General features: G+C 38.4%; 1 protein-coding gene across 1 annotated transcript; it reads right to left on the bottom strand.

Moving 5' to 3' along the window:
- Window positions 1-257: 257 nt before the first annotated feature.
- On the bottom strand, window positions 258-19,065 carry LOC131192345 (hepatitis A virus cellular receptor 2-like). The gene is made up of 6 exons (XM_058171403.1): window positions 18,320-19,065; window positions 16,515-16,862; window positions 13,359-13,447; window positions 8,615-8,744; window positions 3,014-3,053; window positions 258-1,732 (listed from the first exon to the last, which is right to left on the bottom strand). Exons 1-6 carry the CDS (start codon window positions 18,366-18,368, stop codon window positions 1,639-1,641), a joined length of 750 nt encoding a protein of 249 aa, XP_058027386.1. The 5' UTR covers window positions 18,369-19,065; the 3' UTR covers window positions 258-1,638.

Raw genomic sequence — 19,065 nt, 5'->3', positions numbered from 1 at the left:
TTTATATCCAGTTTGAAAACTTACTTAACATGAAATCATCAAAACTAAGTCATATGGAAAACTCAAGTGTTTAGTACTGAAAACACACAGCACCTATGAGAGCAATACATCGGACCATCTCACACAAGCATATTTTCCAGCACCTTTCTAGTGGGAAAAGTGGCACTGGAATTGATAATGGGGGAAATATATAAAGCATATGTTATACTGCAACTTCAAAATATACTTAGATGTTTTAGTAGCATTCTATATCAGACAGCAATGCAACAAAATCCTTGTTAATTGTAATTATCTGCCAATTTCTGTGTTGTTTAAAAAATCTTTATTGTTCAACAAAGATAATTCAGTGACCACTTAAAAAATAGACATAATTTTTATCATCAGAGGAAACATCATCTGAAATACATCAACATCAATATTGCTTAGGTTTGTGTTAGGTATCAAAGAATGACAAATCAAGAAAAAAAATATGGACTATATGCAATGGAAAGAAAAGCATATTTCAACTGGGAAGAGACAATAGAATGAAAAATAAAATGCAGACATATAACCTAGCAAACATTTTAAATCCAAGTGCATCATCTGGTGGTGGTATAAGGGCAATTTGTGACCTTATGACCACACTTGGTAATAGAAAGCAAATAAGCAAAGCACTGATATAGTTTGTCTCTACCTGTGGCAGATGGATGACAAATACGCAGCCCAGGCCATTGGACTTAGTGTCAGGAAAAGGGAGAACTGGGTATTGGAGCATGAAATAAACACACAAAATGAATACAACTAAAGGGAACATTAGGACAAGGATAGTAGGCACTCTGGTGCTCTTATGCATGCCCCTTACAGACCTCTTAGGAATGGGGTGAGGTCAACAGTAGACAACTTTAGGTTAAAGTTTTGGGGATTTTGGGATGAAACCATGGAGTCAGGTAGTGCATTCCGGGCATTAACAACAACTGAAGTCATATTTTCTACAATCAATATTGGAGCGGTTCACTTTAAGTTTGAATCTATTGTGTGCTTGTGTATTGTTGTGGTTGAAGCTGAAGTAGTCTTCGACAGGAAGGACATTGCAGCAGATGATTTTATGAGTTATGGTCAGGTCATGCCGAAGGCAGCATAGTTCTAAATTTTCTAAACCCGGAATTTCAAGTCTGGTGGCATAAGGTATTTTGTTGCGATCAGAGGAGTGGAGGACTTTTCTTGTGAAATATTTCTGGACACACTCAATTGCATTAATGTCCGATATGCAGTGTGGGTTCCAGACAGATGAGTTGTAATCGAGAGTTGGTCTAGCAAATGTTTTGTATGCTCTGGTTAGTAGTGTAATATTTCCGGAGAAGAAGCTACGCAAGATTAGGTTTACAACTCTTAATGCCTTTTTGGCGATGTAGCTGCAGTGGGCTTTGGCACTTAGATCACTTGATATGAGAACTCCAAGGTCTTTGACAGAGTGAAATATTATATTTCTACTATAAGATTGTAAAATAGATTCTCTTGTCTCATATTACATACATTAATTTGATTTCATGAATATAAACAAAAGCTTGAATCTATACACGTCTATGACAAGACCTGTTTGCCAAATATGCTGTTCCAAATAGAGTGCCTTCTTTGACATGAGTCTGCTAAAATGATTCTTCAAAAGCAGTGATAAATATTTTCCGGCGCATGGACATCAGCGCTGACAACATGCTGAATCCCTTGAGCTGCTGAATTTGTAAATGCCACCTGACTGTAAAAATCAAAAGTACAAATCAGATTAGAATTTAACTGCCATGGTGAATTATGTCATAGATTTGCTCAGGTGCTATAGGAACTCCACTGGGCATGAATGCAATATTACATTATGATAATTAGCCAATCATGGCCTTACCTTCCTCTTTGAAGACAGCTAAATTGCAGACTATAATAATCTCTTATGATTTTCATTTTTAACTATACATCCAGTAAAATAACACCTTTCACATCCTGCAATTTCCTTCATTCAGTTTACTTATACTTAGTGCACTTGTTCGGCTTCATTGTCAAACCTCCATCATTCAACTTAACAATACTGTTAATTTGGTTCCAGTGTTGCAAGAGGAAGAGACGATATTTTGATCCACTTTCTGCATTAAATGTTCTGTCCTAAACACCATATAATGCGTCACCCATTTTCATCTTTTAAATTGTTAATAAATTCATTTCCCCATGCACCATAATGATGCTATAACAGCATGCTCCCAATAAGCTTGCCATCTCCCTTTGTTGTTGTTTTTGTTTTGGAAAAAGATTAGAAAATGGCATAGGAAAGCCTTCACAGCAGATGCTACAAAATTCAGAACAAAATTAATCTCCATTTTGGGTCATATATGATTTCTGAAAAATCTGGTCGATTAGAAATGAATTGGTGAGGGTGGATGGGTGAATGGGCATAGAATTTACGTAACTCACTCAATGTATCTCAAGCCAAAAACAAAACAAAAACAGGAACGAAACTTTTGTAGTTCAATTTTTCTTCCTCCTTTATTACTTCCTCCTTTCTTACTAATCTTAGCATGCATCGTTCTCCTTGGAATGACCTTCTCAAAAAAAAGACATCTTTATTTATTTATTGAGAAATGCCAAGAAAATTACCAAGTGCCACTGAGATTGCTCTGTTTAAACCACCTTTTTCTTTTCCTTTCGGCAACAAACCCAAATTAAATATTCAAAATCCCTTAAGTTTCAAATTTGTTGGATTTTTTTTTTAGATTTATATGCACATCTATTTGATCACATGAAGCATTTCCTGTGTGTATGAATGCTGAGTTAGTAGTATGAAATACATAGAACTATTTCTGTGCATCCAATAAGTTTGAAGTGACCAGATTCCATGGTTAGGGTAGGTTGAAGTCAGCCTTTTTGAAGGTTAGTGCTTTCATGAACTGTTAACATCATATTCATGTATTGTGTTTCCTTGTAGCAGTTATATAATAAGTGAGGGCTTTATTCTTCCTACCATTCAAATAAAAACAGATTTAATAGTAATTACCTTGTAGAATTAATTGTCTTCTGCTTCTTGTGTAGGTACCCTGGAAGATAATCAGAGCAACAAATAATTTTCACTTGAAAGAAGATGAAAACAATTTACTCAATTGTTTTAAGAATGAGATATCTTTTTTCTGGGTTTGATACAGTAGTCAAATCATGTACTTTGAGAGTGTCTGCATAGCATCCACTTCTAAAGCACACATGTAGTGAAGCTGAAATCGCTACATACACAAAATCACGAAATCACAATTTCAAAAATCAAAATCAAATCTACTAATATTGCTTGTTATAAGAAGAGAGGTTATCAAGTCCTACCAGGCAGTAATTCTTCTCAACCTTTCCTGCTCTACATAACCCTGTTGAAAGTATAACTTTTACAATTCCCACTGTTTTAAAAACCACATTTGCCCTCTTGCTTGCTTCACTTAATGATAATACTCATGTTCTAGCAAGGTCTGGCATAGTGAAATATCTAACTAAGCCAGAAGGAAGTTTGGTGGAGGTCTTTAGAGATTCTGACATGAGGGTCAGGAATTCCCCAGAATTCTGGAAAGTTGAAAGCTTTAACCTTTAATATCATCTAGATTCCCACACATAGAATCAAAATCATGTGAAGTATTTATAAAACCTTAGTAAGACCACACCGTAGTTAAGACCAGCCCTTGGTTATCAAGAGAGACCAAGTGGAGTTAGTTTTAAGTTTCTGGGTGTTATCATAAAAAAGGACTTGACCTGGGGTGCTCACATTTCAGCACTGGTCAAAAGGGCCCAGCAAAGATTATACTACCTGAGATTTCTCAGGGAACAACTACTGAATGAAAAACTGCTGGTGACCTTCTACCGCTGCACCATAGAGAGTATTTTAATTTAGTGCACCTGTGTATGGTTTGCCAATTGCACAGTGGCAGATAGGTCAGTGCTCCAGAGGGTTAACATCATTGCCCAGAGGATCCTTGGTTGCCCTCTCCCCGCTTTGGAAGAATTTTGTAGCTCCTACTGCCTTAAGAAAGTTAAAAACATTCTTAAAGATCCATCTCATCTTGGGCACCCTTTTTTTTTGAACTATTACCATCTGGCAGATGGTGCAGGACAATAAAAACAAGGACAAATAGGCTGAAAAACAGCTTCTATCCCAGAGCAGTAACTATATTGAATTCTACTGTATAGTGCAATATTAATGCAATATCAGGGGTTTTCAAGTCAATTGTATAGAATATGAAGGATGTGTGTTTTGTTTTGGTTTTTTTTTATGTATAATGTATACTGAAGATGGCATTTAATTTCCTTGTATGAGGTACAATGACAATAAAGTAAACTAACTAATCTGGAATACTGCATCCAGTTTTGGTCACCACATTACAAAAAAAAAAGATGTTGAGATTATGGGAAAAGTGTAGAGAAGAGCAACAAAGATGATTTAAGTCCTGGAGACTAAAACATATGAAGAATGGTTGCAGGAATTGGGTGTGGCTAATGTTGAGAAAAGAAAGACTAGAGGGGGAGACATAATAGCAGTAGTCCAGTATTTGAGAGTTTGCCACAAAGAAAAAGGGTGTCAACTTATTTTCCAAAGCACCAGAAGGTAAGAGAAGAAATAATGGATAGAAACTAATTAAGGACAGAAGCACCTGGATTTATTTATTTATTGAATTTATATAGCCACCTATTCGCCCATGGCGACTCAAGGCGGCTTACAGAATATAAAACCACATTTAAAACAATAAAACTAATAAAAAATCAAATAAACTAATATAGTATAATATAATAAAATCACCCCCACCCCCTGCTCCAGCAACAGCAGATCACATGAGCATTTAATGGGCTCCATCCTGCTCTGAGTTCCCCAGGCCCGCTGGCAGAACCAGGTCTTCCCGAAGAGTACTAGAGTGGCGGCCATTCTAATCTCTGGGGGAATTATGTTCCAGAGAGAGGGGGCCACCACAGAGACGGCCCTTCTTTTGGGTCCCACCAGGTGTATCTCCCTTGGGGATGGGATCTACAGCATTCCCTGCCTCCCCATTCTTATAGGTCAGGTAGATGTGACCAGCAAGAGGCAGTCTCTCAGATAATCTGGTCCCAAGCCATGAAGGGCTTTAAAGGTGACAACCAGCAGCTTCAATTGCACCCAGATAACAGGGCATGAACCTGCCTCAGGGGCTTCCACTGGACCAGCAACCATGCCGGCATCTAACTGGGAACAAAGTTGAGCAATTTTGTCTTCTATAAAATCAAATAAACTAATATAGTATAATATAATAAAATCACCCCCACCCCCTGCTCCAGCAACAGCAGATCACATGAGCATTTAATGGGCTCCATCCTGCTCTGAGTTCCCCAGGCCCGCTGGCAGAACCAGGTCTTCCCGAAGAGTACTAGAGTGGCGGCCATTCTAATCTCTGGGGGAATTATGTTCCAGAGAGAGGGGGCCACCACAGAGACGGCCCTTCTTTTGGGTCCCACCAGGTGTATCTCCCTTGGGGATGGGATCTACAGCATTCCCTGCCTCCCCATTCTTATAGGTCAGGTAGATGTGACCAGCAAGAGGCAGTCTCTCAGATAATCTGGTCCCAAGCCATGAAGGGCTTTAAAGGTGACAACCAGCAGCTTCAATTGCACCCAGATAACAGGGCATGAACCTGCCTCAGGGGCTTCCACTGGACCAGCAACCATGCCGGCATCTAACTGGGAACAAAGTTGAGCAATTTTGTCTTCTATAAAATCAAATAAACTAATATAGTATAATATAATAAAATCACCCCCACCCCCTGCTCCAGCAACAGCAGATCACATGAGCATTTAATGGGCTCCATCCTGCTCTGAGTTCCCCAGGCCCGCTGGCAGAACCAGGTCTTCCCGAAGAGTACTAGAGTGGCGGCCATTCTAATCTCTGGGGGAATTATGTTCCAGAGAGAGGGGGCCACCACAGAGACGGCCCTTCTTTTGGGTCCCACCAGGTGTATCTCCCTTGGGGATGGGATCTACAGCATTCCCTGCCTCCCCATTCTTATAGGTCAGGTAGATGTGACCAGCAAGAGGCAGTCTCTCAGATAATCTGGTCCCAAGCCATGAAGGGCTTTAAAGGTGACAACCAGCAGCTTCAATTGCACCCAGATAACAGGGCATGAACCTGCCTCAGGGGCTTCCACTGGACCAGCAACCATGCCGGCATCTAACTGGGAACAAAGTTGAGCAATTTTGTCTTCTATAAAATCCGCAAATTCCTCAGCACGCCCCTTCAGGTGGACCTCAATCTCCTCCTTCCCCATGAGGAGGCAGCTCACCTTAAAGAGGGTCATTGGGCGATTATTAACTAAGGAGTCGCTTCCTAACAGTGAGATAATTAACCAGTGGAACAGCTTGCCTTCTGAAGTTGTGTGTGCTTCATCACTGGAGGTTTTTAAGAAGAGACTGGACAGTTACTTGTCTGAAATGGTATAGGTTCTCTTGTTTGAGGAGGGGATTGGACTATAAGACTTCCAAGGTCCCTTCCAGCTCTAGTCTATTCTAACATTTTACATTAACAGAATAATCAAGGAGAAAGATCCCAATGATCATTGCAGAAAATATATCAGGCTTGTTTCAATATTCATGCACTAAACTTGCAGTGGGAAACCCAAAATACATTGGCAGTAGAAGATAAACCAAGAAGTGCTACACAAAGAAAATCTCTCTATCCCAAGTCATCCTACCAGTGCTTAATATGGCATTTTAATATAGTGCTTAGGCAATATTTCTTCTGCGTATTTCTTTTACCATTTTCATTCAGTTTGGTAGAACAGAAGTGATTATGGTTTATTTTTCAGGGAAAATTCTGAGAGGTTTTACCTCTCAACAATGAAATCAGCTCAAAATCAGGGGCACAATAATTATTAATTTCAGTGAAAAGAAGGTAGAAAAAAGAAGATTCTATGTAGGGAAAGAAACTTTTGAGACCAAGAAGACAGATTGTAGCAAAGAAGTGCTTTGGCTGTTTGATATTGGCCCTTCCTGCAGTTTCTCTACAGTTCCATTTCAGCTGATAAGTTCCACTGCAAATATTCTATATTGTCTGAGGGAGATGGGCAGTTCAAAGATGTGTAAAACAAACAAACAAACAAATAAATAAATAAATAAATGTTAACATCAGGATTAATATTAGCAATAATAATACCATGTTTTCCTGAAAATAAGACCCTGTCTTATATTTTTTTGAACCCTGAAATAAGCCTTATAAGCCAAATATTTGCCTTATTGCCATGCACTCAAAAGCCTGATTGGGCTTATTATCAGGGGATGTCTTATTTTGGGGAAAACAGGGTAATAAGGGTTCCTCAATATCTAGAAACAATTATTTTATCAGGAAGTGGGATAACCTAGAAGATGTTTTTGATATTTGATAGCCATGGCCTTATTTGTTCAGTATCGTTGTCAGAAGAAAACAATAGTGTTGGTAATGAGTGTCCTTGAAAGATTTATCACTTGATATTAATCCATCCCAGTCTATCACCATTAACTAACAACTGTGTCTTACATTGATCTTTGTGCAAAGCTTCTGACTATTCTTATTTCTAGGTCCTCGATTATCCAATCATGTGGCAGAGAATCAAATGACTTCTTATAATCAACCCAAGCTATTAAAGTTGCACTTTCCTTCTCTTTGTTGTTGTTAGTTGTGAAGTCGTGTCCAACCCATCATGACCCCATGGACAACGTTCCTCCAGGCCTTCCTGTCCTCTACCATCCCTCAGAGTCCATTTAAGCTCATGTCCTACTGCTTCAGTGAGTCCATCCAGCCACCTCATTCTCTGCCATCCCCTTCTTCTTTTGCCCTCAATCTTTCCCAGCATCTTCTAGGTTATCCCACCTTCTTTATATGGATGATCTAAAGCTGTATGGAAAAATATCATCTGACACAGAATCATTGTTCAATGATGTACTATCCATATTTATAGGCAAGATATTGCAACGGAGTTGGACCGGACAAATGTGCTACCCTTACCATTAATGGGGAGAAATAGTGAAAACTGAAGAAATCAAGATCCCTGATGGAAATAACATCAAGAGTCTGGATGAAGAAGATCACTACAAATATCTGGGAATTTTTCCAGCTGAGAACATGAAATACATTAAAATCAAGAAGAAGGTTAGAAGTGAATACATCATGAAGAGTGAAGAAGATCTTAAAGTTCAAAGGAAATGTATAGGAAATACCATCCGGGCAATTAACACTTGAGCAATTCCAATCATTAGATACACAGCTGGAATAGTGGAGCAGACTCAAGCAGAACTAAAAGCTCTAGATAGGAAGATCAGAAAAATAATGACAACGGATCATGCCCTTCATCCATGCAGACTCTACTTATCAAGGAAAAGAGGTAGGTGTGGAATGTTGCAAATACACCAGATGGTTGAAAAGGGGAAAAGAAGCATTGGAATAATATCTAAATGACAATGAAGAAGATGCAGTGAAGCTGCTATACTATGAAGACTTACTGAATAACAGAGACCAAAGTGGCCTATAAGAAAGACTAAATAAAGTATAGCAAAGGGACATGGCAAGACAAAGTATTACATGGCCAACACACACAAAAAAACCCTTCTTAATAAAAGTCACAGTACTTACACTTTATAAGTAGCAAGATTATAATGGCGAATAGAATTACACATATCCCAATTCCAAGGTATAGGCCTATCCGATAAGGTGAATTCTTTGTTTGCTCCTTTACCATTATAGACCTATATAATGAAATATTCTGGAAAAGCAAATAAACAAAAAACATCACAGCAGAACCACACTGAGCTGAACAGTTTGTTTATTTAATGAAAGCTACCCAGAGTCGACTGGAGCCATCAAGCTCTAAAGTATATTAATTATTAATATTATTAGCATTCAGGAAAGTTAATAGGAGCATTTATCCCATCAATTGAAGATTTTAGTACAAGAAAGCCATTCATCAGACTTCTAGGGTGTGTGTGTGGGTGGGTGGGCGTGTGCACTTAAGAACGATTTATTCAAACTTTAAAAGTATATAGTTATAAATTTAAAATTTGGCCCACAAAAGATTCAATTGGCTCTCACCCTTATGTTTGGGAAATTAGTCACAAGAAAAGTCACAAAATGTTGTGCAAGTGTTCAGATAAACTCTTCTTTAGCAAATTGCTAAAAAAAAAAAGCTAAAACAAGAAGTGGGGATGTGAAAAAAAGCCACACCATACAGTTAGTAGCAATCTTAAAATGAGACATGATGGGAGACTGCAAAAATAGTAGAATCTCTATCTAGCAGTAAAATAGTTGCTGTTCCATTTATAATTTTCCTTAGAACTTGGGTGGTGTAGATACAAATAGTATTTGGATACATACACACACAGTATTCCAACTGTGATTTGAACTGTCTTCATCACTGGTTGTTTATTAGGTGTGTCACAGAAGGAGAGAATTGAGTATAATAATAACGTTGGCCTTCAATCTTTACTTTTTAAAATTGAATTCGGAGTTTTTAAATTGTTTCTGCAAACAGTGCAATGGTAAATAGAATATTCCCAGAACTGGGAAGGTAAAAAAAAAAAAATAGTCCCTGACTCTTGCTAGGATTGAGCCTGAGTGTGCTCTTCCCGAGCCAGATCTCCACAGACTCCAGGCATTGGGTCAGGACCTCAACAGCATCACTTAGTCCACCTGGTATTGAATTGTACAATTGAATAACCATGTATGACCTAACCCAGCATATCTTGATCAAATATATCAGAAACTGCTGGGAGATCAAAGAGCACCAGGATGAACATTAACCGCATCCCAGTTCTACCACAAATCATTCATAAATACAACAATGTTGCTATGAAAGCAAACTGGTATGGATCCAGATAATGTGTTTCTTTAGGGTCCTCTAGAACTGAACCCTGACGATCCTCCCCTACCACCTTCCCCTTAAAATGGAAGGCTGAAAACTAGATGGAAATTGCCCATTTCCAGGATCATTAAGTCCAAAGATAACTTCTTAAGAAGCAGATACAGCATGGCCTCTTTCAAGACATTGGGGACTATCCTTTCCTCAGAGAAGCAGCCAGTTACTGGGCCCAGTCACAGGTTATCTCCTATGCAGTCTTAACCATCCAGGGGAGACCTGGATCTAACAGATGGCCAAGTTTACGAAGTGCAAAACTTCAGTACACTTTACAGAACTGAATTTACTCAAGATAATCATCAGACTACTTCCCATTCGTTCATTTCTTTCTTTCTTTCTTTCTTTATTTATTTATTTTGTCACAACAGTATATACAAACAATTGTCATAGATAAAACAACATGTATTGAAGAAAATATATAAGTAAAAATATGCATCAATAATATTAATTTGATATAATGAAGGGAACAATAGGACAGGAACGGTAGGCACTATTGTGCTCTTATGCATGCCTCTTATAGTCCTCTTAGGAATAGGGTGAGGTCAATAGTAGACAGTTTTTGGTTGAAGATTTTGGGATTTTGAGTAGAGACTATGGAGTCAGGTAGTGAGTTCCAAACATTAACAACTCTGTTACAGAAGTCATATTTTCTGCAATCAAGTTTGAAGCGGTTGACATTTAGCTTGAATCTATTTTTTGCTCTTGTAATATTGCGATTGAAGCTGAAGTAGTCTTTTATAGGAAGGATATTGCTATAGATGATTTTGTGTGTTAAACACAGGTCATGTCGGAGCCGACGGAGTTCTAAGTTTTCTAATCCCAGGATTTCAAGTCTGTTGGTATAAGGTATTTTGTTGTTTTCGGAGGAGTGAAGAACTCTTCTAGTGAAATATTTCTGGACTCGTTCTATTGTATTTATGTCAGAGATGAGGTATGGGTTCCAGACGGATGAGCTGTATTCAAGAATAGGTCTGGCAAATATTTTGTATGCTCTGGTTAGTAGTGTAGAGTTTTTAGAAAAGAACCTGCGTAGAATTAGGCTTACAAGTCTTAGGGCCTTTTTTGCTATGTAGTTGCAGTGGGCTTTGGCATTAAGGTCATTTGATATGAGAACTCCAAGATCTTTGACAGGGTGGGGGTCGTCAGTTAGGTAATGTCCATTAAGTTTGTACTTGATGTTAGGGTTCTTTTTTCCAATATGTAAGACTGAGCATTTGCTGGTTGAGATTTGGAGTTGCCAAGTTTTAGACCAATCGGAAATTAAGTTGAGATCTTCTTGAAGGGTAGAAGTATTATTAGTGGTATTAAATAGTTTGACATCATCAGCAAAGAGAACACAATAACTTGAGATGAGGTCACAGAGATCATTTGTGTATAGTATGAAGAGTGTTGGTCCAAGAACACTACCTTGGGGAACGCCACTTTTGACAGGAACAGGATTTGATATAGCCAATTTTGCCCACTTGTTGTCTATTTGATAGGAAGGCATTAATCCAATTGTGAAGAGGTCCCGAAATGCCTTAGGATTTTTGTTTGAGGAGAAGTTTATCATGTACTACTGAATCAAAAGCTTTGCAGAAGTCTATGTAGATTGCATCTATTGTTTTTCCTTGATCAAGGTTGGTAGGCCATATGTTTTTGCAGTGGAGGAGTTGTAGGTTACAAGACAATTTTTTTCTGAAACCAAATTGTTTATTAGAGAGAAGGTTGTTTGTTTTGAGATGGAGTGTAATGGATTGGTTTATGATGGATTCCATTACTTTGCAAGAGACACAACATAGAGAGATAGGCCTGTAATTTTCAACAAGGCTTGGATCTCCTTTTTTGAAGATAGGGATGACTGTGGCTAGAGACCAGAGTTTTGGAAGGGAACTAGTTTTGAAAGCTATATTGAAGATTATGCTTAACTCTTCCTCAGAACTGACACTTCTAGGGTGTGGGTGTGGGTGTCTAAAACCTTGTGTCGGGTAGTTCAATTGGACATGTCCACTCAGAGTCCAATTCCAAGCAGATCCAAGAAGGTTCATTTGTCAGATAGCAAGAATATTTCTCATTGTAACCCTGCAGATAGCCAATGACACATCTCTTCCCACCAGGAATTGGGTCACCTAAAACCGGGTCACTATCAGCAGACACTTGCCACAATTTAATCCATAGTATGGGTTCTTTCTTATATTTTGATCCAATTTGCTTTTCATCTTCCTTCAAAGCTATACCAGAGTTCTCTTCTGGCTCTTCATCTCTCAGAGTTCCTCAGGAAATAATTGTGTATGTTCTCAATGCTATTTCCATTATTTATATAACCCAGAATATAGGGGTGAAATGCTCCTGGTTCAGACCGGATCGCGTGATCCAGTAGTGATGAAGGCAGGTAGTTCGGAGAACTGGTAGCAAAAATCCCTCCCCCCCCATGCCCATGCCCACCCAATTGCCCGGTCCCTACTTGCCTGCTTGGCAGCTTCCTGCTTCTTTCAGTCTCGCTCGCTATTACGGCCTTGCTTCGGCTGCTGCAATCAATTGCATCAGCTAGCAGCTGAATCTGCCTGCCTACAATCCATCGTATCGGTGAGTAACTCAATCTGCCTGCCTTTTCCCTTGAATTAGGTAAGTTAGGGGGGGAACTTTAAAAAAAAAAGTTAATGGGGTATTTTTTAGACACCAGTTAACTATTTTTTATTTTATTTTTAGACATTAAAAATAAATTTAAAGTTAAGGAAGTTTTAAATTTAGCTGCTTTTATCTAAAAATATAAATAAAATAAAATATTTGTGCAGCTTTCTAAGATTTTCTGTAGTGTTTCACTCTAACTACACAAACACACAAAATCTCACAAAGCTGTATGTGGCATTTTGTGTGTGTGTGTGAGTCAGTTGTATTGTGTTGTGTTGTGTGTGTGTGTGTAAACTGTGAAAGTTGTTTTGGGGCTTTTTGGGGCTGTGTGAGGTTCCTGCTTCTTGCAGGGGCCATTTTGGGTGAGGTGCAGCTGCTTTTACATTGTGTGTGAGTCAGTTGTGTGTGTGTAAAGTGTGAAAGTTGTTTTTTGGTACCTCTTAATTGTTTTGTGTACTTTGTTATTTTTATTATTTATTGTTATTGGCCACACCCACGCGGTCACCTGACCACCAAGCCACGTCACCAATTAAGCTACACCCACAGAACTGGTAGGGAAAATTTTTAGATTTCACCCCTGCCAGAATAAACCCCTTAGAAATATCATAATGCCTTTTGTCTAGCATTTGAAACATGATAGTTATGATATGGCAAGGATGGGCACCCAATGCTTCATGGACACTTTCCCCCTTTTTTTCTTCAGACCCTCACTAAAATGTATAGCCAATTCCTGGAAATTGACAACACAAAGGAGAAGTAGATAAAGCATGCTAGGTTTCAGAAGACTTAGCATAAATAGCTAGCAATTCATATGCACACACACAGAAACATACACACTTTTATATTGATACTTACATTGAGTGGAGATTCAGTAATGAATAGCAATTTTGGTTCAGGAACAAAATTAGACGTACTAAAATATATAGGCGTTGTATAAAGCAATGCTGAAAAATAAGAGTATTAATACAGAATAAAAAAAAATTGTATACGTATAACTAACTATCTCTATCTATCTATCTATCTATCTATACATACAGAACAATTTTGGAAGACAGAATTCCATAAAATTTATAAAGATCATTCATTCTATTTTTTCAACATCAACCATTTTCACCACTAAGCAAATCTTATAGTGTTAAACTAATATTTGTGTCTGAACATGCTTTTTGGGGTCCGTGTTTGTTTTAATTGGATCATATAACTTGAGACACATCATTTCAAATGACATACAGATCCATACATATATTTATAAATATACACATATGTGTATGTACATATTTGTGTGTGTATACATGAATATACAAAGACATACATATTTATGTTTTCTGAGGTTTTCACGGGTGTTTGTATGTAGGTCTTTGGTTGTTCGGGTTTTCTCCCATGTAAAATTGGAAGTGTCTTGGCGACGTTTCGACGAAGTCTCATTCGTCATCTTCAGGCTTCAGCTTCGTGCTTCTGGGAGCAATGTGTGATCGCAGCTGTTTCTTCCTTTTAACTGCTAGTGGAGGTTTGAACTGATTGGGTGGGAGCTTGGCTGTGCTCTGATTGGATGGGGGTTTTGTTTGGGTGGGGGCTTGGTTGTGCTCAGTTTAGTCTGTGTTGCAGGGGGATTTGAGCTGGTGAGCTGCATTGCTGTTGTTTGGCTTCGTGGTCATGCTACATCTTCATAGTGGGTGTCAGTCTGCTGCATGTATGGATTGGTGGGGTTTGAAATGGCTAATGTTGCAGCTGCGGTCTGGCTTCTGGTCCTTGGTCGTGCTTCATGATCAGTGTGGGTTTGGGTCTGCTTTCTGGATGGATGTGCGGTGGTGACATCCTGTGTGGACCTTGTGAGTGTGGGTCTGTTCATAGAGATCAGTTCATAGAGATCATAAAGAAACAAAACTTACAGCCCAGCGACCTACTCGTGAGCTTTGATGTCATATCCCTCTTCACCCAAGTGCCAATCAAAGAAGCCTTGACAGCTATCCAAAACAAATATAACCCCCCCAAGCACATCCTAGATCTCTGACCAACCACTGCCTATCCAACACATACTTCATCTATAACGGACAAAAATACAAACAAATAGAAGGAGCACCCATGGGATCACCCCTCTCACCTGTCATTGCCAACTCTACATGGAACACTTTGAAACCCAAATCTGATCACAAACCCAAACTCTGGCTCAGATAGGTAGACGACACCTTCATAATCTGGCCACACAGGAAAGAAAAACTTGACAACTTCCTCACACACCTCAATAGCCTACACCCCAAAATACAGTTCACCATGGAAACAGAAGTTAACAACCAACTTCCCTTCCTAGATGTCTTAGTCTACAAGAAACCCAATGGCTCCCTAGGACACACCATCTACCAGAAGAAAACACACACAAACCGCTGTTTGCCTGCACTCTCACACCACCACCCAGCACAGATCAACTCCGTAGCCAAGACACTCATCTCTAGACAAAACGCTTAGCTGACGAACACCACCTAAAAACCGAACTACACACTCTCACACACGTACTAACATTCAATGGATTCCAGAGAAATAAGATTACCAAACTAATCCAAAAAGAACCCCCCACTAAAATCCAAGACAGAGAACAAGAAAACAGCACAGCCCTCCTCCCATATATAAAAGGCACCACAGACAGAATCAGCAAGATCCTCCACAAACATAACATCAAGACAGCATTCTGCACAAACCGAAAAATATCCACCATCCTAGGAAACCCCAAAGACAAAATTGAGTTAGAAAATCAAGGAGTATATGAAATCCCATGCCCCACCTGCCCCACCACATACATTAGACAAACCAACAGAAGAATAAGTGCATGCATTGAAGAACATAAGAACTCAGTCAGAAAAGAGCAACCAACTTCTTCCCTGGTCCAACACCTTAAAGCCACAAGACATAAAATTGACTTTAAAAATACCAGAACAATCGCCAAAACTGAACATTTTAACAACAGAATAATCAGAGAAGCCATCGAGATAGAAAAATGCCCACACAGCATGAATAAATGAGATGATACCTCCCGCCTACCAGCCATTTGGAAACCCACCCTTATCAACAAACAAGTCCCTAACATGAAGAATGACACAAGACCCACACTCACAAGTGCCACACAGCATGTCACCACCACACATCCACGCAGAAAGCAGACTCAAACCCACACCGATGATGAAGCACGACTACGGACCAGAAGCCAGACCACAGCTGTATCATTAGCCATTTCAAACCCCTCCAATCCATACATGCAGCAGACTGACACCCACCATGAAGATGTAACACTACCACCAACGTGAAGCCAAACAACAGCAATGCAGCTCACCAACTCAAATCCCCCTGCAACTCAGACTAATCTGAGCACAACCAAGCCCCCACCCAAGCAGAACACAACCCCATCCAATCATAGCACAGCCAACCTCACCATCCAATCAGAGCACAGCCAAGCCCCCAACCAATCAGGATACACCTCCACTCAATCAGAACACAGCCAAGCTCCCAACCAATCAGTTCAAACCCCACTAGCAGTTAAAAGGAAGAAACAGCTACGCTCACACATTGCTCCTAGAAGCATGAAGCAGATGGCACAGGTCTGAAGATGACGAATGAGACTTCGTTGAAACATTGCCAAGACACTTCCAATTTTACGTGGGAGAAAACCTGAATAACCAAAGACCTACACACACACACACACACACACACACACACACACATATGTAGGTTAACATATACGTACATAACAAAGTGTATGCGTGTGTGAATAGAGTTGTATTTTTAATAAAGAACACAGTAGAAGAGTTCCATATCAAATGAAACCCAGAACCAGTAATGCTAATGACTATATCATAATTCATAAATAGCACATACATAACACATGTAAATATCATGTTGCATATAATTTTAGATGGTACTGACACTGCAGTGAGAGACAGTCATTAGATTAAGTTCATAAAAATAAAACTTCTTTTCAAATTTACAAGCATATTTTTTTAGAAATTTAAATCTTCTGCTCACCTTCCTTGATCAGTAATTTGAAAAATATTTTCCCATCATTGAACCAGCCTTGATACTCCACTCGACAACAATATGTCCCTACATCGTCTTCTGTAATGTTAGCAATGGTCAGAGATACATCTCCTTGACTGACACTTCCCATTAGATGGTATTTTTGGAGTTGCCCATCTATCTCCAGATATTTATTAATGCTAATCATTTTATTGGGACAACTACCCGCTGCAGGGCAACTTCGTCCCCAGCATATATCTGTGAGTCCATTATCCTTAACTGAATAATGACAGGGTAAAGTGATGTTTTCACCCACTTTTCCTTGTATGACAGTTTCAGCATATGATGTGAAGGAACCTGTAGCAGAAAAGTTACAATTATTATTATTTTTTAAAAAAACAACAAGATTGGTTTGGGACAAATTAGGCCATAGCTTCTAAAAGAATTTTCTTCTAAGCAGCTTTCCTTAGAAGAATGAAATTATCATCTGAAATATCCTCCTAAGCAGATACTATGACATCACTGCCTCAGTTTGCTGAGTAATATAAAGAAAATAAAACCAGGATGGAAATGCTGGTTAAAACATATACCCACGCACACCCTGTGGTTGCCTGCCAGGAACTTTATTTTTCCGTGCAAAATAATTTTTATGGCTCAATAACCTTCTTTAAAATGTTCATAAAATGAAAAAAATCCAGTACCATGTTCTCACTGTGGAAGTTCTGTTTATGTAATAGTTGGTTACTAAACAGGACATTATTTATAACATGTTATAGCTTTTCTGATGGAGGGTCTACAGCATCTTAACACGTTGTCTTCTCAGCCTAGCAAACAAGCATTTTCTTAGTGGAGGAAGTGATATTTTACCACAAATGAAAGAACACTTAATTAATCAGTTGCTATGACAGGAAGACCTTTTGTGATTCAAAGCTAGCATATGATGAAGAGTGACAGGGGGATGAATGAATGAATGAATAAATAAATAAATAAATAAATAGTATCCTGCATTAAAAACTTTAAAAGCTTATTTTTGTTTTTGAGTTTTTGTTTTTCACATCTTCGCAACATTTTTGTCACTATATACAGTGGGTAGAAGGCCATGTTTTCCTATTTTATTCTTATTTTATAAAACTGGGAAAATATAATTAAGTCACATATTTGCACAATGGAGATAATGCTCAGTTGAGAAGTTCTTAGCGCACAGTTGTCACTGCTGTCTATTTTAAGCCAGATAACCATGAACATAGGAATTAATGTTAGATATATAGTCTCAACATGATTACAACTAATCCTTTTCAGTTGGCATTAACGAAGATTACAGATCACCCACTGCCTATACTTAGTTGTTATACACAGGGTAATCAAGGAGTCACAAACTTGTAAATGTTATTTGTAAAAATGTATAGATTTTGTTTTGACTTTTCCTTCTTTTTGCACTCATATTAGAAAAAAGATTCAGATATAATATTGGAAATCAATAGTATCAACTTCAATGAACACTCTAAATAAGGCAGTGCTGGTGTTGCATTAATATTAGCATGCATAATACCTTTATTTCCTACCATGTAAAAAAATAACATATGAAGTTGATGTCAGTATATTAATTTTCAGTCATTCATCCATTCCAATTCTATTATTTTTGTTCAGACATGAACCATCCAATTTACATCCTAGTATTGGAATGGCAGCTTTAAAATACATGCAATAACTTGCCAAAATTCTGACCAGAATCATACTACCAAATCCTCTAAGAGATTGAAGCAATACTGTTACAAAGATGTTATCTATGTGTAGCTTTAGGAAAATGTATTTACCTGTTAATAGCATCAGCAGGATCTGTTTCAGAAGCAGGCAAGAAAACATGGTACCACAGAAAAGATTTCCTTCTGCCTAATTAATAGAAGGCTTGTTTCCCAAACAAGTTTCTGAACTTCTTTGACTTCTGACTGCTGCATGTCATTAGTCATAGTGCACTTTATGTAGCTTTGACTAGAACTTCCTCTTCCTGTCATAAATTTAGCAGTCTCTAGAAAGAAGCCTTGCCTGAAACAGTCATGTGGGCATAACTGTGCGCATGTTCAAATTTGATGGGATGGGACAGGACGGGAAGGAACGGAATGGAACAGAGCGGAACGGAATGGAACAGAACAGAACAAAATAGAATAGAACACACCAATTCAAAGAATTTATTTCTTCTGGACTTGCTTTAGCTTTGAAATCCCACTACTGTTTTTTAGTTCTTCTATTATTCCAAAATGTTGTTTTCCCTTATTTCATTACAGTCATAATAATTCAAATTGGGGATACAAAAAAAAAATTACAACTGTAAAATACCTCCTTAATTCAGAATCAGTGTAAGGTACAGCTGCACAAATTCAAACTACTTATTTAATTAAAACACTTAATTAAGCAAATATTTTGTCCGATGAGATGAAAGGCTTACAAAGTACATGACCCCAAACTGAACAAAAAGATAATTTCACAGTTGTGGCTCCTGTATCAAAAATGCCTTATTTTTAGATGCTGCATAACAAATTCTTGGCAAATGTGGTACTACCAA

This window comes from Ahaetulla prasina, chromosome 2, assembly GCF_028640845.1.
Source record: "Ahaetulla prasina isolate Xishuangbanna chromosome 2, ASM2864084v1, whole genome shotgun sequence".
NCBI classification, from domain to species: Eukaryota; Metazoa; Chordata; class Lepidosauria; order Squamata; family Colubridae; genus Ahaetulla; species Ahaetulla prasina.
Note: the sequence above shows the minus strand (reverse complement) of the source record. Positions and strands in the feature narration are given on the sequence as shown.

Bases quoted from the DNA above. Each gene is read 5' to 3' on its own strand.
- LOC131192345 (XM_058171403.1), bottom strand. From the start codon at position 18,368: ATGTTTTCTTGCCTGCTTCTGAAACAGATCCTGCTGATGCTATTAACA. The intron at 8,745-13,358 runs GTAAGTATCAAT...TTGCTTTTCCAG, and splicing joins TTACTGAATCTCCACTCAAT to AATATTTCATTATATAGGTC. The intron at 3,054-8,614 runs GTAAGTACTGTG...ATTATCTTCCAG, and splicing joins AATCTTGCTACTTATAAAGT to GGTACCTACACAAGAAGCAG.